General features: G+C 38.9%; 2 protein-coding genes across 8 annotated transcripts in view; one reads left to right on the forward strand and one right to left on the reverse strand.

Annotated features, from left to right (window-relative positions):
* HLTF (helicase like transcription factor) overlaps positions 1-21741 on the reverse strand; it is a 75806-nt gene that overhangs the window by 29600 nt on the left and 24465 nt on the right. For 2 of the 4 annotated variants that reach the window (XM_064665600.1, XM_064665599.1), the window contains exons 23-24: positions 20142-20222; positions 857-19485 (exon numbers count right to left, since the gene is read on the reverse strand). In XM_064665600.1, the coding sequence (XP_064521670.1) occupies positions 19333-19485; positions 20142-20222 (234 nt within the window). In that variant the 3' untranslated portion in view covers positions 857-19332. Of the gene's footprint in view, positions 1-856; positions 21271-21741 lie in introns of those variants that run through there. The other 2 variants (XM_064665601.1, XM_064665602.1) reach the window with 2 other exon arrangements.
* GYG1 (glycogenin 1) lies at positions 214-15205 on the forward strand. Of its 4 annotated transcripts, none has more exons than XM_064665612.1 (8): positions 232-341; positions 3551-3686; positions 5572-5746; positions 6088-6250; positions 10050-10176; positions 13265-13484; positions 14133-14183; positions 14414-15205. In XM_064665612.1, the coding sequence occupies exons 1-8, from the start codon at positions 335-337 to the stop codon at positions 14573-14575; spliced, it is 1041 nt and encodes a 346-aa protein (XP_064521682.1). In that variant the 5' UTR covers positions 232-334; the 3' UTR covers positions 14576-15205. The 4 variants fall into 4 exon arrangements, with proteins under 4 accessions (XP_064521683.1, XP_064521682.1, XP_064521684.1 ...); XM_064665614.1 differs by lacking the exon at positions 14414-15205 and adding an exon at positions 14271-14400; XM_064665613.1 differs by lacking the exon at positions 14133-14183 and having other exon boundaries at positions 214-341.

Consider the following 21741-nt stretch of genomic DNA (forward strand, 5'->3'; position numbering starts at 1 on the left):
TCCCTGACGCGGTCCTACCCTCTATTCGCGCCGTGGAGTATTTTCAAGCTCCGCTTTACCCGAGAGGCACCCGGGGTGGGCGGGGGGTTGAGGCCTCCCGGAGCGGTCGCGGTCGCGGCCCCGTCCCGGCCGGAGGAGGGGGGTGACGTGCCGCCGCCGCAGAAGGCCATGGCGGGGGCCCCGCCCGCGGCCCCGCGGGGATTCCTCGGGGCGGGGCCTCCGCCCGCGGCCACGGACGCGCCGCTCGTGGCCCCGCCCCTATATAAGGGGCGGCCTCAGCGCGGCCCTGAGCGCGGCCGCCGCCTCTCCCGCAGCCGACCCGCGCACGGGCACCATGGCAGGTCAGTGCGCGCCCGGCACGCGCCGCCGCTCGCGAGGGCCGCGGGAGCGGAGCTGCCGCGCACGAGGGCCGCGGGAGCGGAGCGGGAGCGGGGCGGCCGCGCCTATTTTTAGGCGACCGTCCCGGCGGCGAGCGGGCTCCGGGGGAGGGCTGCGGCTGCGGCCGGTGGGGGCAGCGGCTGCCCGCGGGGAGGTCGGAGCCGCCCCGCCGGGCACCGCCGTGCGGGCCGAGGGGACGGGCGCGGTGCAGGCTCACGCCGCGCCTGCCTCGGTGCCCGGCCCCGGGCTCCGGCCCCGGACGGGGAGGGATGTAGCCAGCGTGGCGGGGAGCAGGACGGGCGAGAGGGGCCACTGTAGGGCCGCAGCGACTCACAGGGGAAAACCCAACTCTCTCCTGAAACGCCATAGAGAGCGTGCGACTTCGGTGATTTTGATACTTTAAAATGAGTAGTTCTTTACCGCCCCTTTAAGTCCGTCTGGCTTTTTCTTCCGTTTTTTTCCCCGATTCTTCCCGTACCTGAAGCTGTCAGCGGAGTAGGTTTCATTTTCAGATCTGGAAGCCTGCAGGAAGTCTGCCTCCCGGTGCATGCCTTGATCAGATGCTCTTGTCTCTCTAGGAATCCCGTAATCAAAAAAAAAAAATCAGATGTACGAGTACCTAACTCAAAGAACAGGGGAAAAGGCAAGCACCTGTAAACTCTGGCTATGCGTACGAAAAAGCTTCCGGGGAAATTTTGAAAAGATCTGGGGCAAGCACTCCAGTCACTTCCTGCACGCCGTCAAATGAAAGATTGCTCCTAGCTCAGACGTCCAGGATGCTCTTGGCTGTGTAAGGGCTGGCGCAAATTACAAAGGGATATTCTAGCCTCTGAACTGGGCAGCTAAAGGTGTCTCTGAAGTATCATGGTTTTGTCTGGATAAGTCAGTTATGAAGCTGTGCAACTGTATCTCATTCTCTGTTTTTGCAGACATGCTGTTACTAACAGGTCATTAGGTATGAGGCACAACAGTGGCTGCTGTGTGAACGTAAGATGCTGTGGAGGAAATGTTTACAGAAAATTGAGAAGGGAGATACGAACAGCTGAAATACCTGTGGTTTATGTAGAATGGACTAGTCTCTTGCAGATGTAACTTCCATAATTATCAGGAACTGGTCTTGCCTGAATTGTAGCATGGACTCATGTACTTATGAGTGTAGAGAAGATCTGAAATGGAACACAGTTAATTCAAAGCTTTGGAAAACTGGGCTGACTTGGATGGTCTACAAGTTGGCAATATTCCCCTCCTGTCAAGCAGTTGTACAGTCTCCTACTGGAGTTGGATGTAATAGGGGGCTTCTTAGCCTTTACTCCATCATTAAATGGACTTTATTTCTCTAAGACAGACCTCTGTGTGTGAATATTCAGTTTCAATAAAATGAGAAGACGTGGTAGAAGTATACCTGCTAGCAGGTCAATGAAAAAAGACTAGTCTTTCAATGACAAGGTCACTTTAAGAATTAGTCTTACACTGCTGAAAAAAAAAAAAAGCAACATTCAGATGAATGTTGGGCACAATCCCACTTTGTCTACACTGGATTTTTAGTGAGCAGTCTGAGAGCATAGAGTGGCTGACTTCTATGTATTGAGTAGTAACGTGCAAATTGACTAGTGAAAAGCCCTATCCTATTTGGAGGATGTTCACACCACTTAAAATGTTACATACTTGCCATTTCAAGGAAACATAAAGTTGTTCTGTAGACTTGCTGAATATGAACTGGTACAAATAGGTAGCTAAAAGTGAATTGAAACAAAATACCTTTATTCCTGGCATTATAGAAGCTTTTTTGATCTTTGTGATTGACCACTATAATCTAAATCCCTTGGGACTAGTTGGTTTTGCTGCTAAGCAAAATAGAAGGTTTTGTAGCTGGTCTGTAGATCTTGCAAACCAGGTTTGCAGAGCTTATAGACAGTTATTGTACATGACTTTCTGTCGTCAACAGTTAAGGTGCTATTAAATTTAAAAGATATTAATGATGACTGCCTTATGAACTTAGGAGTTGTGCCAAACAATCTCTCCCAAAGAAGTCAGTATTTTAATCTTACTACGAGGCTTGATAGTAAGCCTTTAAGTGCCCAGAACCCTCACTCTGATCTAACCTAGTAACCTAACAAATTCTGTAAAGAAAAGAAATCAAGAGTTGCTAAAATAAACTTGAATCTCAAAATCTATCCTTGAAATTCTCAGGAAGAAACTATTCTGTTGATAGTGTTGAAAATGGATTGGTAGAAAAGAGCATACTTTATAAAGAGCTGTAGCTTGGAAAGGAGGTCTACATGACAATAGTTAACAGTGAACTGAAGAACTTTTGTAAGTTACTTGTTTGCTTTTGTCAGTCCCACCCTGGCAGTTTAAAACAACATGACAATTGAAAGAATGCAAAGCTTGTATTATATGGCCTCAATAAGCACTATATGGCAAAACAATACATCTTCATCTATTTCTGCGATACAGTTGGAGCAGATTATACTTTACATTAACAATCCAAACTTACCTCTTTTTTGCTTGAAGAGTAAAAACTGTTGCTGCAAATTTTAAATTGCTTTTTGTATTACTAGTTACTTCCCATTTAAATCTTGCATTCTTGTGATAGAGCTGCAACTGTGGGTTGCAGAACAACTCATCTGCAAAATCCTGAGCTAGCAAAACTTAAAACTGTTGTCCAAGATCTAATTCAATGCTTACTTTCATTTGAAAATGAAATGCAAGTTTTACACTGCCGTAGCTTCAGGGTTGAGAGCTGAACCCACAGTAACTCTACAACACCCTTCTAACTTCAGGCCAAATGCAAGCCCACAGAATCCAAATGCTTTTAGGTTAAAATACCATATTAATGGCCAAAGTAAAGCTCTTTAGACTTTTTGGATTGTCTCTACATTTGGCGTGACTTATTTAATGGGGGCAAATTTGAACTGGTTTTCTCTTGCAACGGTCTTGATTTTGTGGGGTTTTTTACTGCATTTTGCCATGTGTCAAGTTACTTATAGCAAGTATAGCTATGCAAGTATAATCTACTTCATTCAGCCACGTAGGTAGGCCCTATATACGGAGTTAAAAGGCACATCTTAGTTATCACAGCGTGATTACCTAACAGTAGTAGGTTTCTAGTATACCCGTCTCAGAATAAAGTAGTGGATCGCGCTAACTTGACCAAGTTCATTTCTTCCAGACCAGTCTTTTGTGACTCTAGCCACAAATGACTCCTATGTGAAAGGAGCACTGGTACTTGGTTCATCCTTGCAACAGTACAGAACAACAAGGAAGCTGACTGCGCTCATAACTCCTCAGGTCTCAGATCTTATGAGGTAAGGTCACTTACATACCTCAAACTGCTACAGTTCCTGCTGATGTGCAGGTTGAGAAATGGAAGTTAAACTCCTTAATAGTAACCTTTCAAAACTGTGGAAGCTAAACAGCTAAGTTTAGCGGAATTCAACTTATCTATATTATCTGGAATTCTCTACATTCTTCAAACATGAAACTGTTTATTATGTTCTGGTGGGGTTTTGTTTTTTCTTTCTTCCCTATGATGAGTTAAACAAATAGTCTGTAGTTACTAAACTGTGACTTGATACTGATATTTCAGCTGGATCTTTGCTATTTCATCATCCTACTTAGAATTGTCCAACAATATTGCCTGTGTGTTCATTAGCGTTGTCTGTTTGCTGTGAATACGGGAGTAGGGGGTTGGTATTTGTTTTGCAGAAGTATTCCTGATTGAGATAATATAACACAAGCTCTCTTGAAATCTAGTAGATACGTCAAATCAAATTTTATCACGAGAGAAGAAAACAAGCAGAACTAAATTATCAATAAGTACAACAAATCAGTAGCTCAAAGAGGCATCTAACAAGGTCACCACAGTACAACAAGTGAAATTAACAGGCAACTGCTTCCTAGAGCCTCTCTGGAATAATCTCAATATGGAGGGGACTGGGTTCTCTTTCCACATATACAAGGAAGGAAAAGAAACCCAAAACAGTTAGTTTGTACTGTTTGTAAAACTACAGATGATAGGTCAAGATTCTCTACATGGGAAAGTTCGTCTGAAAAGACTTCTCAATATTTAGAGACAGTAGAGAGGTGGCTCAATAAAAAAAAAAGGTCTAACTCTCCCTGCAGTCTCCTGGCAACTAAATGGCCATATCAACATTAAGATTTTACATCCATGCCAGCCTATTAGGCGAGTGTGCTGTTTTAAGATGAATCAGTCCTAAATGTGCCTCTGTGCTAGTGCAAGCCAGCTAGTACTATGCCCTTAGACTGATATGTACCTACCTAATGGCGTAACTAGAACTTGCATTTCTCACCCTGTCTCCACTAACAGGGTATGCCTTAAGTTCAGAAGCAACTGTCCACACCAAACTGTCAGTATAAAAGACAGCCTTGCATGACAGAGTTCCAAAACTCATTTACAAGTTCTGTGGCTCAAATTGCACTGGTAATTGCTGAGCATTCAAGATACACTGTAGAATACTAACACTTTACAGATGCTTCCTATTTAAGCAGCATGAATGCCTTAATCTCTCTTGAACTAATAGTAATGCTTTATTGATGGTAAAGCAAAGGTTGGATATCTGCCACAAAACTTCACTACACTGCCTGAAAGTTTGTCACTCTTTAGTGAACATGATACTGGTTCAAAACACTTCTGTAGCCACACCCATGACTAAGTCAGTTTTGAAAAAACTTTTTGGGATAAAGAAAGTTTTAGCAACTGGGTCAAGTCAGATGTCACAAATCCAGAAGAGTAGTGTTGTAACTATTGCAGAAACTTCTGTTTCAGGTGTTTAGGATTCAGCTACTGTCCTGTTCAAGCTACTCCAACAGCTTCCCATTTCTTAATTGCCTGCTCAAAGTAGACTGTTAAGTTGCCAAAAATCAGAGACTGGATGAAAAAAAAGCTTTGTGGAAAGTTTGCACTACATAGCCATGACTTACTGGACTTGGTAGCAATGCCCTGTTTGTGGAAAAAAAAAACAACTTCTTTCTTCCCCAAAATGTGCCCATTACAAACTAGAAACTTTGAGGCAGACAGGGGAACTTCTGCATTCCAACATATGCAGTCAACTCTTACTGATGAAATAAGAAATGCTGCCAGGTTCCCTGTTATACCACTTCTCTTTAAGGAATCTTTCATGTGGTCTGGTGCTGGAGTAACAATAGAACTAAATCTTGACTCTTCCCCAGGAGAGTGCTGGAAAAGGTCTTTGATGAAGTCATATTGGTAAACGTCTTGGATAGTGGGGATTCAGCACACTTGGCATTAATGAAAAGACCTGAGTTAGGTGTCACACTAACAAAGCTTCACTGCTGGGAACTGACACAGTTTACGAAGTGTGTTTTCATGGATGCAGACACAATGGTAAGTAGCTGTATCTCCTGGTACCTCTTAATGACCTTGTATGGGGGTTGTTGGATTTTTTTCTGTGGATTGTTTATGTTGGTTTGTTTGTTTTTAAGAGTAGGGGTAATAGATGCCTTTTACTAGTTGGACTAGTAACTGTAAGAATGCGTGTGCCTTTTAATCTAAATTAATTGTAATGAAGTCTGTGGAGACTATTTCTAAAAAGTATTGTCTTCCACAGGACAAGAGCATTGATATGAGAACTTTAAGACATGAAAGTTGATGCCATAATCCATGAAAACACGATACCACGATTCCCAATCTAAAACCACTTTTTTTTTTTACCCTTTTACAATTAGGTTTTGTCAAATATCGATGAGCTTTTTGAGAGAGAGGAGCTGTCTGCAGCACCAGATCCAGGCTGGCCTGACTGTTTTAATTCAGGAGTTTTTGTTTACCGACCTTCTATTGAAACATACAATCAGCTGTTACAGTTTGCCACAGAGAAAGGCAGCTTTGATGGTATGTATTAATTTGTATTTCAATATAAGTTAGACCAAAATGGTAACAGTAGTTGGGATGGCTCAGTAACTACATACATGTCATGAGGACTCTGTATGACAGAATTATCAATTCAGTGTAACTACACAAAAATTGTATCCTTCTCAGAAATAGAGGCAATCATTACAATATGTAGTGAAATTACTTTTTTTAAACTTCATGAAATAAAAACCCTGAGTTTGGCATCCAAACTAGCAGCTGTAAGCATTAACAGTGTAGAATCATATAACAAGAAATCTTAAGAGGTAGCAAGCACAGTGCATGCAGCAGCAAATGAAACTGCAGTACCATGCTTCATGCATTCCTAACACTCAAGGCTTGAATGTTCTACGCCAACTCAAGTTGATACAGAAAAAACAGCACTGGTCAACTTGAGCACAGCTTCAGAGAATCAAACATTTGAAGATACAACTCTCTCTTCATATGCTATGTAATAGCTTCCTGTCATTACAGGGTGGTGGCTGTCTCTTTCCCAATATCAAGTGCATATAGCCTTGGCTGCTTCCCACTATAGGTCACTTGAGATTGGCCACTGTACCAGATTTAAGCTTGAGAAGCCAAGTTCTGCTGTTCTGTAAGTCTACTAAATCTATTACCATTGCAGTAAAAGCACATGTTGCTTGGAGACTGCTATAGATAAAGGCTTCTGAGTATTGCTGTCTCCTGTCACTGTAACTACAACAAAACAAAGTCTAACTTAACAAGCTACAGAAAACTACATAAACAAGACCATAAAATGGAGCTCTTAGATAGAAGGTAATTAGCCAGCCTGTTGACTTACCTTTCAGTACTTTTCAAAAAGTAAAAATTCACTAGTCACTCCTAGTCTGCAGAATAATCCCTGTTACTGTGTGGACTCTTGTATGTAGTTTTCTAAAGAACATTAGTCACAGCTGGATGCTTAATGCTACCACAGGAATAGACTCTAGTGAAAATGAGTATTGCCATGTAGTGAAGGGTCTGTACCTTGCTACTGACAAAGCAGCAGTTGGTAGCTTTGTGAGCACTCTCAGATGTTGGGTGCAAATTGATCACCAGCTGTGGCAAAATCTATAGCATAGTTCTGAATTGTTACATTAAAAACAAACCAAAATAAAAAATGCAAAACAAAATAACACAAAAAAACACCAACAAAAAACCCCTACAAAAAGACCCCCTCTGCGCCCCCCCCAAAAAACTCCAACACATCCAAAAGCCAGCCAACCAAAAAAAAACCCAAACAAACACACATCTTTGTGCAAACTTACTGCTGAGTAGCTCCACACCATCTGAGACTTGGTGGTTGTCTTCTCCAAGCTCTGTGCTTGACTGCTAGCAGACCCCATCTTCTAGTTTGAAGGCCCCTGTCCTTTAAAAGAATAGAACTGCTTCCACAATATACTCTCCGACTTGAAAGCTAAAGCCACACAATGGTGAAACTGCTTCAGTGTTCTAAATGCAAAATAATTGTTGCAGCACTTAACAGCAAAAATAGCGGGTTAATGGTTTAGATATCGAATTTCTAGAATGTAATTTGTATTTCAGCTTTAAAATTTACTTAGTTTTTATTAAATGATAGCACTGATCTGAGTAATGAGATCACGGAGACTTAGGCCATCTGTATAAGCTACTGCTGAGCTCAGGAACTTGGTGGGGGAGAAAGGGGATTGAAACTTAAATTGACCTAGATGGTAATAAAAGGTTCTACAAAACTTTTAATAAGAGAAAAACTTGTGAAGGGTCACTGCTTTTAATAGGACATAGGGATACAAACTTAACAAGCTACCAAGCTATGTGTTAGGTGAAGTCAGGCTGCAAGTGCTTCATCTGCAGTAGTACTAAGTAGGGAATGCAAGACTTTCCAGAGTATTTCATGTTTATAACAGCAGACAGGAGCCTTCTATGTAATGCTGTTGTCCAGAAATGGCAGAATCATAGATACTTAAGTAGACAACCACTTTGTCTACTTGAACTTCACCTTTCTAGATATAAAGCAATGTCATGCAATAACTCTAGATACCATCTAAAAGTAGTGGAAGGGAAAGAAAAATTTAGTTTTAAAAGAAATCTGGTAATCCTGATACTTTAAGAACGTTGCTATTGCTTTGATAATCCTCTGTCTCTTTAGCCTGGGATCCAAAATAATTGCTTTTACAGTCTTGCTGTATTATATCTTTGTATTTACATATTGTATCTGTAAATATGTAGTTAATACAAGTACTGCGTGATTCTTTCACCTTATGTCTAAGATCCAGTTTATATAACACAACTATTGTTGAAGTCTGGACTAGGACAACCAAATGCTGCTTTCATTGTCTGCTTTAGCACAAATGCATGCAATCTGAAAAAAAAAAACAAACGAGCATGTAAAACAATCTGAGTGAGAGGAAGTCCTGTAGAGTGTAAGTTAAATACGCTGCTGCTGCCCCTTCAGTTCTCTTGTGATGGACACAACTTCTTTCAAAAGTGCTTTCTTTCCTTTAGGGGCTGGGAGGCAAGTCAGAGATTTGAAATTACTGCACCGAGTCCTCTGGCAGTTTCTCACTCTGCAATCTGCATGTACGCTGACAGCTGTAACTGGATACTTGGAATTTATATTTGTCAGTGTACTGTCTGTACATCTAAGTTTATGCCCAGCGTCTAGATACTTCAGTTGCAAAAAGCAAATTCTGCTCAAGTAGCACTGATGGCGTAAACCTTAATACTGCCCTAACTCTAATCACAGGCAAATAAAAACCCTTTTCTGAGTCAGCAAAGACTGAGTGCTTGAGAAAATTAAAGATTAAAATAAAACTTTGTCTCTACAACTAAGCTATCTGTTTATGTACTCTTTAGTAATGCTTCTTGTGAATGCAGTTACAGGTGAAAGGAATACAGCAAATGAAAGTTGAGGGACTCCTTTCAATTTCCTTGATAAGGGGAATTATTACTACTTAAAAACTAATTATATTCATTGCAATAAAGAATGAATAGTATAAATAAATAGGGCTTTACTTCTCATAGCTGCTTATAAACTATTCTGCTGTGGCCTGGAAGCTTTATTTTATTTTATTTTTGGTTTTTTTTAGTTATTCTACTACTGTGATATCAAACAACTTTTGACTGACTTAACCTCATTACAACCTCTAGTTGCAAACTTAGGTAGCCCCTCCCAACACAGATATTATCCTCACTTAGCAGTTAGTCAGCAGCTTTTTAGTACAGAACTAGGAACATAACTTTTCTGTTATGGGATTTGATGAAGTTGTACTAGAGTTGTCACCAAGACTGAATGTGCCTTTTTTTATCAGATTGCTGTGGAGGTAGATGCATCTGGGACTGCAGGTCTAACAGGCCACTGATACCCTAACTCTGGCAATGAGATGTTGGTTATGCATCTGTAAGCATAGTAATAAAACTAATTATTGCCACTTGATCTTCTGAGCTACAGCTTTCCTGAAGCTGAACAGTACTCAGTTGTCCTGGTCTATTTTGTTTTTTCTGCCTCATACAGCTTGAACTTCAGCTGTAAAAGAAACTGAATGGCAGAGTTTGTAAGCAGCTTGCTATCTTTTAGCAAAAGTAACCCCACACAGACTATCTATTTCATTCTCTACATTTTTTTGGATTTTCAAAGGCTGCAAGGTTTACAGGGTTGTTCACAAACAGAAATTTAGTGCTCTGTGCCAAACTTCTACTGGACATGACAACTGCATTACCAACTCTTACTTACTGAAGTGACTGAAAAAGATCCTTAAATAGCTATCTGATGCTTGTAGCCTATTAATGCTTTCTCTTTTAGGTGCAGATCAGGGGTTATTAAACACCTTCTTCAGCAGCTGGGCAACAACAGACATGAGCAAACATCTACCATTTATTTATAATTTGAGCAGCACTTCTGTATATTCCTACCTTCCAGCATTTAAAGCGTAAGTTCAAATTTTTTAGAAGATTTTAGAGCTTACATAAACTAATTTCTTGTAACAAAATGAACAGGCATGATGTGAGCTTACACAGGTTGTCTAGAAGGAGACTGTCATTGTCACTGAATATATAGTAGTTTCTTCTCTTAAAAAACAACAACTTGAATTAATGTAAGTCAACTGAGTCACCTCAAGATAAATGCAGAGAGAGCTGTATCTGTAGCTTAAACCACTCATCCCTGGTACTAACACCAAAATTTAAAGTACATTTGACAGGTCACTTGCAAAAGGAAGAACCACTCCTCCAGTATGGGATACAGTCTAGTACAGTTCTAACCAATGGCAGTAGACTCTTGAATCAACTTGAGCTGGTATCATTCCCACTTGTCCTTTTCTCACTCAAGTTACTTAGGGTATTTAATAACCAGTAGTTAAAGTTCATCTAATCAGCCTATACCATTCAAATAAATGTGGTGAGCAAAGACTTGTATAAAACTAGAATTCTCTCCCAACAGTCTTTCTTGACCTCTGTCAGATTTTTAAGTAACAGCACTATGGAACAAAGTCTACTGCCAGCCACATACCATTACATGTTTCCTCTGTGAGGAAAACTGTATCCTCCCTAGCTAGCAGTATTCCATTTGGCATGTGCATAAACTGTATGTCAGAGGCAGGGTCAAAATATTATAACACAGGAGGAAGAGGGGGGAAGCAAGGGAAGCTGAAATGTTACACAGAAACTCTTTATCTATTAAGAGCTGCAGAAGCTGGGGGCAAGGGGGACAGAAAGTACCAATTGCATAAAAACAATCTGATCTCTGAATGACATCAGTTTACTAGTGTCTAAAGCAGCGACTAGCATAAGCAGGACTGTTGCTGGCTCAAGATCAAACTATGTCTTGTGATCAGAATACCATCTGGAATCTTGTCATGCTAAAAGTGGAACACTTATTTAAAGAAATATATGCAAGCCTCAGAATGACTAAGTAGCTGGATAGCATTTGATAAGCTAACATCTATTGTAAAGTACGTCCTCTTTCCATGGCTGGCTTGTTAGTCACGCGACCTTAATTGTACAAATTACTTTGTTGCCACAAAACACTACTTGGATCTGGGGGCTTCTGACAAAAATTCCGTTTAACTAATTGAATCAGTTGCCTAACAGAACTCATCAGACCTTCAAAAGTAGAATGCTGGAAGTGCAGCCCTTGTAAGTAAAATTCCCCGTTCAATAGGTGGAATAATTTCCCTTGGTTAGATCAGCAGCTACGCTCTTGATAATCAGCAGTTAGAATATACTGAAATTTAAACCTACTGACATCAATAGCTAAGGTTTTTGCAGCTTTGTACAGCGAGACTAGATTTCACAGCAGCCTCAGTAATCCTTTTTCCAAAGGAAAATGCCAATTCATGACAAATGCTCTCTAACTTCAAAACATTGATGAAGGACTTTTCTGGGAGATGGGGAAAGACAGATTAGTTGCTGAGGCCAGTGTGGACATAAAGCTTCCTAACAGTTGAACTTAAATGTCAAAATAAAGTATTGCAGATCCAGAAGGTATCTAGAAAGCAGATACTGAAAACATCATAGAAGCTTGGCATCTGTCAACTGTTGTTCTGGCTGTAAGTGTACAGAATATGAAGAGTACACTTATCCATTTGCAGCAAGTGTAGCATAACACTTCTTAGGCATTCTCCTGCTTAAATAGCATAGATTTTTGAACAATAACGAGTCTCTTCAGAACAGCGGCAGCCTAAGATGAAAACTCAGGTTGTTTGGTACTGTGACAGATAATAAAACTAATGTAGTCCTCTTATGCCAAATCTTGACATATGGAATTTAAAGTTAAAGCTTGGTAACTGACCTCTTGAAGACACTTTTTTTTTCTTGCAATTAGTGCAAATACTTGGCCATTTCACATGCATGTAGGTCTTCATTCTGCAGTAAGATCAGTTGTGTTCAAAACATTGAACGTGAATATTGAAATATAGTCAAGGATCTTACAACAGTGTGGAACCCCCCTCCCACCCCAAAGCATACTGCCTTAGTTTGAATATTCTACAGCTTTTGAAACACACCTGTATTTTCTCCATATGTAACACTCCTTAAATGCCTGAGTCCTGGTCAAGATGACCAGCATGTGCTTAGACAAACTGCTCCAGTGTTATTATCCATTCCAGTCATATTACGCTGAGAAGAAATTGTAACATGATACAAATTGAACTAGGCAAGACAGTCACTGTTACTCGAGAGACTGGTATTGCTTGTTCACAAAACTGACTCAAGCTGAAATCTGGTTCTGGAACTGTAGAAGAATGAAATGATTGTCACCTCTGCTACTGTTAAGTTCTTCACTTGAGACGAGGCACACTTCATCTAAACATTTGGGACAAAGCTAGAAGTCCACATTGAAAACTAAGTTAAAATGGTTTTTAAAAGAAACAAAACCAACCCACCACCAAACCCACCCATGGCTAAACTAAGGTTATTTAGGAAATAACGGTTGTCTAGCAGGACCCTGCTGCACCAAGATCAGGAGTCCTTTGAAATGCCTGGGTTATACAAAGCTATCATTTTGCAAGGTCATGGTCTTCCTGTAGCAGGACCTTCCAGTGATCCATTTCTACAGTGCTGTAAACTGAAAGGGTAACTCAGCACTGACCCTCCCCTACATAATGCTTGTAATACCTAACTCTCTGGCTTGCTGACTTTGGAGTAGAATCTTTTTCACTTTTAAAACCAGTTCCGATTGCAACGGCTGCTTGAGACTGCTCTCTCCTGAGCTATGGACACCACTCTAAAGACTTGAGTTGGCTGTAAGTATTTAAATAGTCCAGATCATTAGGTTTTGGCTATATTCTGACTAGTGTAATGTAGAATTCAGTTTGCATTTTTTCTGTTTTATAGCAATGCTTTCAGTTGCAGTAGGCATTGGCAGTTTGATGATTTAGCATTTAGCCCCTTAAACATATAAATATTTCTGTTTTCTGAACAAATGCAGAAACTGCAGGTTAGAAAAAAACTGTCTGCCAGTCAAAACTCATTTTCTAGACACATATATAAAATGGCTTCTAAAATGTTTCTGTCCAACAGGTTTGGTGCAAGTACTAAAGTGGTGCACTTCCTGGGAAGCACAAAGCCATGGAACTACACATATGACTCCAGAACAAAAAGCATAAAAGGCAACATGGACGACCCTAAAATAGTTCACCCAGAATTCCTCAACATGTGGTGGGATACCTACATAGCTGATGTTTTACCATTACTAGAACAGCATGGAATTGTTAAAGAAACTACTACAGGTGTAAACATGGTACGTGCTTTAATAATCTTGTACATCCATACCCAAGTATGGGTGATGGGTTATTTACCATTGCAGTGATTTTCCTTCCTTCTGTCCAACTCAAAGCATGGGTGTGTTTTAGTTTGGGGGATGCAGGGTATTTTGGTTTTGCTCTTTTAAGCTTGGAATAAAAAATACTACAGAAGAGAAGCATGCTGTAGTGGTCTTGAACATAGCTGTATGCTTGCCTAAAACAGTATAAGAAGCTAACCTTGCACCAGATATTATACTATAGTAACTTCTTTAATATACACAGAGAAGAGACCTAACTCTTAATGTGTTGCAGCTAATAAGGTTCTCAAGCAGAAGAACCCCAGTTCAGCATGCAAATAGGTACATACAGATCTCGCATGGTGAAACAAATTTAGGTAAACCCAGGATAACTAGAGAATCAATACTTACATAAAATGGCAATGATGAATCCCAATACTTATTAAAGCCAAAGTAATGATTCGAACTCTAATTCTCATTCAGAATTTAGTAGCTTGCATCTACTGCAGACTTAGCTTAGTATGTGGGCCAGTTTAAGTTCTCAACCTTTCCAATACCAAAGTTAATGATCTCTTAAGATGTGCTTTCTCTTGGTAATCTTGCATCTTTCTAACAAACTATTTGCAGCTATCGGGCTTGGTCTATACTCTGGCTTTCTCTTGTGGCTTCTGTAGAGAGGTATGAAGAACTTAAACTTTAATTTATTTTTTTTTAATTATTTTTTCCCTTGCTAACTTCTGTAACTCTGCTTTGTTATTTTGCTAGGAAAGCTGCACAATCCCTGCCCGTTGGCAATGCTTGCTACTGCGCATGAGAACATCTACTTTGTTGTCCCACTCTTCTATGGCCTGTTGCTCACTTTAGCTATGCAAAGTATTTCTGTATTTTTACTCTGCCTTTCCTTTTAGGCAGAGGTTACAGAGGCAGTGTCCCACTTATCAGTATCACCAGTATTACCAACTGAATCTTCAGAAGAACGCAAGGAACGGTGGGAACAGGGCCAAGCTGACTATATGGGAGTGGATTCCTTTGACAACATCAAGAAGAAACTTGACACCTACCTTCAGTAGAAATGCCTGTCTCAAACAGTGGTGATGCAAGGACTTGTTCCAGAACTAACAGCTAGAAAGGTATAGATGGTGGTCAGTTACACTTGCTAGTAGCTTGATGAAAAACTTCTTGGCTGAAGGCCTCTGCAGTGCTACAGATGAACACTGAGCAAAAGCTAGGAAGCAGAATTCCTTGGGCCACCTATTACTGCCCAATTTCCAATTCTCCCTACTAGATAAAACCAGGTATTTTCAGCTTAAAATTTCTTCTGTTGTGATCAATTGGCTCAAGATATTCTCGAAACTGGGTTTGTTGCCTCACCTCATTAAGGTGATTAGCATTGATTCCTTTGCTTGCTGTTTTAGATGTAAAATCTAATTCATGAGATTGCTCATACACTGGAGTGGTAGCCGTTCTGCTTTACCATAAATGTATTAATGACACTGGGATACATACGGTTGTAACAGTAATAGCACTGCTTTGCTCTTCCAGTCACAATTGCACTGAAATTTTGACCAGGTTCTTACGCACAGTGCCTACAGCATGGCAGAATGCGTTTTTCAGTTCTGTATACTATGGGACTAGTAAACTGAGTTTTATCTGTTCCTTGCAATGTTGCACTTGATACAAAAATAAAAAGTTGTCATGCATTTCTGTCTTCCCTAAACTCTTGAGCAATTAAGGAAAAGGGAGATCCAAAGCAGGCTAACTAAAATATTCAAGAGGTATAACCCTTAAGCTTTGCTAATGCTACTCAGGCTCTCATTAGCAAATGTCCAGCTTTTAGTTCTGTAATTATTTACAAAGTAGACAGTAATTTGCTAGGGAGCTGTTTAGGGCCAATCCCCTTATTAGCTTGCCCTAAGTATAGGATAGAGCAGTGGAGGAAGTACCTGCTGAAGCTACTCACATTAGTAACATGGAGTTTGGGAAGAGGGCCTCTTTCTTTCAAGTGACTAAAGAAACATCATCTCTAACTTAAGCCCTGTACACTGAACTTAGTCTTACACACAGTGGTGATACTGTTTTGGCAAAGAAAGATTACACAGCTGCTTAAGTAACTGTACTTTCCTGATTAGGAAAACTACTCTTTCCATGTGTGCAAAGAGTAAAAGAAAGGGCTTTTTTGCCACACTCAGGCTACACATACTCCAAGATACATGGGAAAGCAGTAAAAATAAAGTATGCTGATGACAGAGATTGGCTGATATCTGTACTAAGGTTCAGATTTATCCTTTAGCCAAAAGTCTAAACAGAACAAAAGCAGTGTTCTTTGACAGCTATACCCTGTACTAGTCCAGAAACACTAAGAAAATATTATTTCATTATTTTCTAATAGAGGAGGATTTTGGCTGGAACCTAGTGAGGGTGCTAAACTTTTAACGTAGAGATAAAATAAATAATCAACAAGCTCTCACAATTTGCTGGTAAAGCAGAAGACATAATACGGGTATGAGAGTTAGTCTGTTTTAACTTGTTTTCACTACTTAATTGCTCTAAGATCAGTTGGTCACCATTTAGGAAAAATGCTAAAAGATGAGGTCCAAACCAAAGTAGCTTGTAGCTATTTAAAAGTACATAGTATCTGAACTCCCAGTTGAAACTAGCCCTTTCCTGTATGGGTTTTTCTTTTGCTGTGGTTTTTTTTATTTTTAAACAGATAAATTTGAAGTTGTGTGAAAGTAGGAGGGATTACTAGTTACAGTCTGTAATGACAAAAATATATCAACCAAGTACTGGAGTTCTGCATGCTCACAGAATACTCTATGGAAAATAGTAAAATACTCTTTTAAAGACAGCTAAAAGGTTTTCCTCCTCTTGTCTGTATTCATACTAGAGAATAGGCACATTGCTTCTTTTTAAACTTAGTTGGAGAGAACCAAGAACGTGTAAAGGTATGAGACTTAGTACCTGCTTGAAAATTTGGTTTAGCATGTAAGTTTTGTTACGTTAATACAATAAGATAAGGAGAGATGCTGAATCAGATGAAAACCTGCATGTTTTGGGTTAACATATATAGCTAGTAAAGAAAGAAAACCTGTAACAATCACTCTGTCCTAGCCTCTGTAACTCATACTATGGTCAAATGTTTACCCACAGCCTCAGGAAAGCGAAAGGTATGACATCTATACCAAATTCTATGCGGCTTATTCTCAATAAAATGACCTTTATGTCATTATCTGCCACTATTTCCTTCACAACTGCTGCAGGCAGTATTTGCAGAAAAGCAGAGATCCCTTTTCTTCTCTTGCAATAGTATCACTTGATTCATCAAGCAGTTTTCTGCTCTAAACGGAAGGTACTCAAAGCAGTAACTGAATCCAAGCACTATACTCAAAACATCACTATTCAGAAAAATCATAGGGCGGCTTAGATTGCAACTCAAGTATTGGAACTCCATTTGCCTTTATAAAGCATATAATCTAAGGTGTTCCTTACATGGTGACAACTCAGAGCAACTCTTAGGAGTTCAGAAGCATTTTTTCCATTTACATCTTTATTTTATGTACAAAGTAAAAAAACACAAAAAAATCAGAATGATAGACTATTAACTCAGTCTTCAGAATTAAAAATAATTCCAAGAGCTCATTTCTAGAACATATTCAAACTCCACAAAAGAGAATGCCAATAGCCAAAGACTACTTAGAGGTCATGAAAAGCAGAAATAAACTCCAAACAACCAGAACACAGGGGGTTTTATCCACCCGAGTAACTGAAGGGCTCCATCAAATCAAACAGGACTTTTCTGTTCTCAGCTTTGACCTCTATCTGTTCTCTCAGATACATTAATGACTTTGTTGGCAGAGATCATATAGCTTAGTACCACCTTCAGTAAGTTTTTATATGGCTTTGGAACATGGAAACAATTGTCTAATAGAGGAAAAAGACACTAATAACTGTTTTCATAATGATAACTAAGCCATTCTGCAAAATGTCAGCACATTTTCACACAAGTAATGATGTAGCTTGACTAGCCAAAGATATGGGTCTCTTTCCTGTGGAATTTTAACTTGGAAAATGGAAATAATGAAACAAAGACAAATCTTTCCCTCATAATCACAAATTATTTCTCCAGCTTATCTCTAAATATCAGAATCTGAACCAGAAAAACTTTATGCAAAAAAACTCCCCAAAAAACCAACTTCAATCAGGTTTAGCTCTGTTTTTTTTATCTTTTGTCAACTTTCCAGTGATAACCAGTCACCAGGGTTCATGCTGTCTTCCATCATTCATGCCCTTTTGATTCCTTTTCTAACAGACTTAAAACACACTTTTCTCCATAGCTAAGATGCTGGCTTCCCAAAAACTGCATCAGCTTGTTAAGTTACATATTTTTAATTCCTTTCTCACTTCTTTCATTAGCTCACTGTTTCTCCAAATAGTAGACATCTTCCCTTTATTTTCCCAGTCCTTTTCCTATATTTGCAATTCATCTTACAATCAGCTGGCTGGTATTCTTAGGACATAAGAAGAGGTGAAAGGCATTACAAGCAAAGTCAGATTCCACTTCTCTTCTGCCAAGTACACTTCCCAAATCTAAACAGGACCCAGATATAGCAACCTCTGCCTCCAATGTGAAGTCTGAGCATTAGGGTGAAGGCAGCAGAATGTTAGGTACACACATATCAGAAGACCAGAATCAAATGGAAATAAAGGAACAGACAGGAATATTCAACTAATACTCAACTGAGATTCTTCAGTGCTATTTCTTAGTTTGTGGTACCTGAACATGAGTAGCTTACCAAATTCTTCCTCCGTAAATCACGCAGCATGCAGACCAGCATTCCATAAAGACATGTATGGAAGTGAAAAACACGTAGTTTTTCCACTACAAGTGGAAAAGCAGTACAAGAAAACTGTTAGAAAGCTGGCAGCTATTAAAATAATTTGTTTAAATTATTGTACAATTATACAAATTGATACAATTTATTGTACTGATTCACTGGCATGTGAGTGGGTTATTATCTACTTTGAATATAGCACAGTCTTACTGTTCAAAGTGTCTACTGAAATTACCAGATAGCATGTTATCAATACATCCCTGTGATTCTAGCATTTTATCCAAACAAGAAAACCTTCACTTTTATAAAAATCATTGGAATTCTTCTAAGAGTAAGTAAAATATTAAAAGAAAGTGTTTTACAAACTGAAGTACTTCCTTTTTACTAGGTCCTAGTAAAGGAAGTAATCAACAGAGGGACTCCCTCCTCCACCTGTATATTATTCAGAAACAGTACAAAATATTTCAAAATTTTTAACTAAATACCATCTTTGGACATAGCCTGCAAAAGTAAAAATTCCGTACAAAGTGTCACTGACCACCTATTCTGAAACAAACAATCCAGATGATCTGTTTGTTTATCAGGCAACACTGAGACAGAAACACGAAACTAATTCATTTCTAAAGGGTTTTGTCTGAAGGAAAAAACACATACTATGTACCTTTTATTATCTTTCCACCTCTAAAAAAAGATGAAATGCTTGCAAGTTAGAATGTATCAATACACATTTCCGTTTTGAGGGACTTTTATGTATTCTTAAGCATTGAACGTAATAAGCAACCTTTTGAAGAAATGAACACTGGAATAATTTCAGGAGTTTGTGTGCCTCTAAATTAACATTTAGGAGCAAATTTGTTTTTATAATTTATTTGAAGCATTTATATTTTGAGCACAAAGAGAGCAAAACTGAAAGTTAGCATAGAACATATAACTTGAAGAACGGTATTAGCTAACACATTAAATATATTATTTACTGAAAATACCACAGGATGAAGCTATAAATCAATCAGAGCCTTAATTTCATTAATTTTGTTTTGTTTCACATCACTTGCTGAAGGCTTTTTGGTAGCAAAGGCTCCTGCTGCAAGTTCCCTCTTCTTGTTCTGAATTTTCAGAATATTTTCCTCCACTGAATCCTTCACAATGAACTGAAATAAAAACAAACAAACAAAAACACTCTGAAATAAAGATGTTAATTTTTTTTTTAAACAAAAGTTTAGGATGAGAAATTAAGTTATTTTGGAAAAAAATGCTAAGCAGCCTAAAGTACAGTTACATTATTTAGTTACTACTTTGTAAGTAAAACACAAAGAAAAGGGTTGTAAAGCAGTTGAAGGAAAAGGTTTGGTATTTTAATTTTTTAACCTTTTATTTTTTTTTTAATTTATTGGAAGGATATCTATTTCTTCTTTGCTACTTATATTAGAAGAGAACTTGTCTTCAATTTTCCAAGTAATACATCTGTGATTGGATATTAATGAGACAGACCAGCTCTCTTCCACAGCTAATCAAGCTGCTATGACAATGGCAGAAATGTTCTATATACCTTCAAGATAATGAACTGTAATAGCCAGGCTAAGCAACAGCAAACTACCCCATCTCAGTCACTCCAAATAGCTCAACAGGGACATCTGATTTCTAATATTAAAATTTTACAATCCAAAGCCCATACTTCAACAATCACACCACAATTTATGTTTCCTGGTGAGACTATGACGTCACAATTATTTTTATAATACAGTAAAGCTTTTTTGAAAATATTTATTCATAACTAGGAAACTGTTGGGATCATCTCTCAACTCACCTTAGTAATAACAACATTATGCTTCTGACCCAGCCTGTGACACCTGTCAAAACACTGGTCTTCTGCAGCAGGATTCCAAGCCTAGCAGTAGCAGCAATGAACAAGTTAAATAACCTCACTTCAAAGTACCTAATAATATGCACACAGAATCACAAAGCAGATATTGTACCATCACCACTTGAATAAATATTGTTGGCAGATTAATTACTCCCAACCTAATGTCTCACTCCTTAAGTATCCTGCTGTAAAGAAAGCTTTGAGAACTTCCAGTTATATATTCATAACAAGCAAGAACTTCAGGTAAATGCTTTAAAAACAAAGTTTGTCAGGAGTCTAAAAGACATCAAAACAATCCTGTTATTTTAATTCTGAAATAAACACTGCATATATTAACTGCCTCAGTACTCTTTTCCTGATAGCAAAATCTAAACCAGCTGAACTCAGGCAGTTACTTAGAAGTAAACTAAGTCCCTGGACTGTTAAGTAAACCCACTTACTCTTTCATTAGTATATACAATAATCACCATGTTACATAAACAAGAAACTTTGCTGAACACAAAATGATAGTGTAGCTGTTCCTGCTTATGCTTAGGATTTAACACTAAATATAAGGATTTGTGAAATGCCAAGTCTGTGCATTTTTCCAGCATGTTTTTTCTATCTAAAGGTACAGTACTACTAGTTCTCACAGAACAGATAATTAAATCTACCTAACTGTAATAGCGTGCTGTCTCTGCTAAGCAAGTCTCATTGAATGGGCTCGCCTTGCCATGTCATCCACATACTGCAAGTTACCTAAGTACTCTTAATGACTCATTTTAGATTCTAAGAACCTCTGATGCCTACACACACGCAGAGACATCAAGTTGCAAGATAAAATCCAAACAAGTCTTGTTTCTCCAATCTATGGTAGTGATCAAAAGTACAACAAATTATATCTTTGTCACTGCAAGATGAACATTCCTGGCAAGCTATGTATGGCAAACCATTCTAATATTAATCTAACTGTATGAACAAGATGATGTCTGGAGGAAAGACCTGGCCCAAACATGCAGAACCATGTTCCATTCTATCTTTGCTGTAGTTGAGGAAGACCAAAATGTACTACTTTACTCTTCTCTCATCAGTCCTGCAAAGGAAAAGTGAATTGCAGTACCTCTATCCCTTTCTGCAGTATCTCATACAAAGGATACTCTATTTTACACGGGAAAATATGAAGAAACTTGAGCCTCAGAGAAACATCTGCATACTTGTGATACTCTTACATTAAAGGTTCGTATTTCTTCCTAAAGGTGAGAATTCAGCAGCTATGATTGTATTTAAACAAGCAAACAAATAATTTTTAAAAAGCAGGGGGAGAGAGAAAGTAATCTATGGCTGGATAAATATTCCTCCCTTGCACTGTGGTATTACACTTCTCAGAGAAGGAATGCAGACCTCTAAGCTACAGTGCTACAACAAATCCACAGAACTTGAAAAACCGGTTACTCCACTGGCTCAAGGTATTTCTGCTTCTTAATTCCTACTATTGTTGCTAATGCACTTCAAGGAATGCTGATGTGTGACTGGATCTGATTCAGCACTGACTATTCAAAAGTGA

Source organism: Pseudopipra pipra, chromosome 10 (assembly GCF_036250125.1).
Source record: "Pseudopipra pipra isolate bDixPip1 chromosome 10, bDixPip1.hap1, whole genome shotgun sequence".
NCBI lineage: Eukaryota > Metazoa > Chordata > Aves > Passeriformes > Pipridae > Pseudopipra > Pseudopipra pipra.

What these genes read in the sequence shown, in the direction of transcription:
- GYG1 (XM_064665612.1), top strand. An exon ending in CAGGTCTCAGATCTTATGAG is followed by an intron (nt 3,687 to 5,571) that starts GTAAGGTCACTT and finishes ACTCTTCCCCAG; the next exon opens with GAGAGTGCTGGAAAAGGTCT. An exon ending in TACCTTCCAGCATTTAAAGC is followed by an intron (nt 10,177 to 13,264) that starts GTAAGTTCAAAT and finishes TCTGTCCAACAG; the next exon opens with GTTTGGTGCAAGTACTAAAG.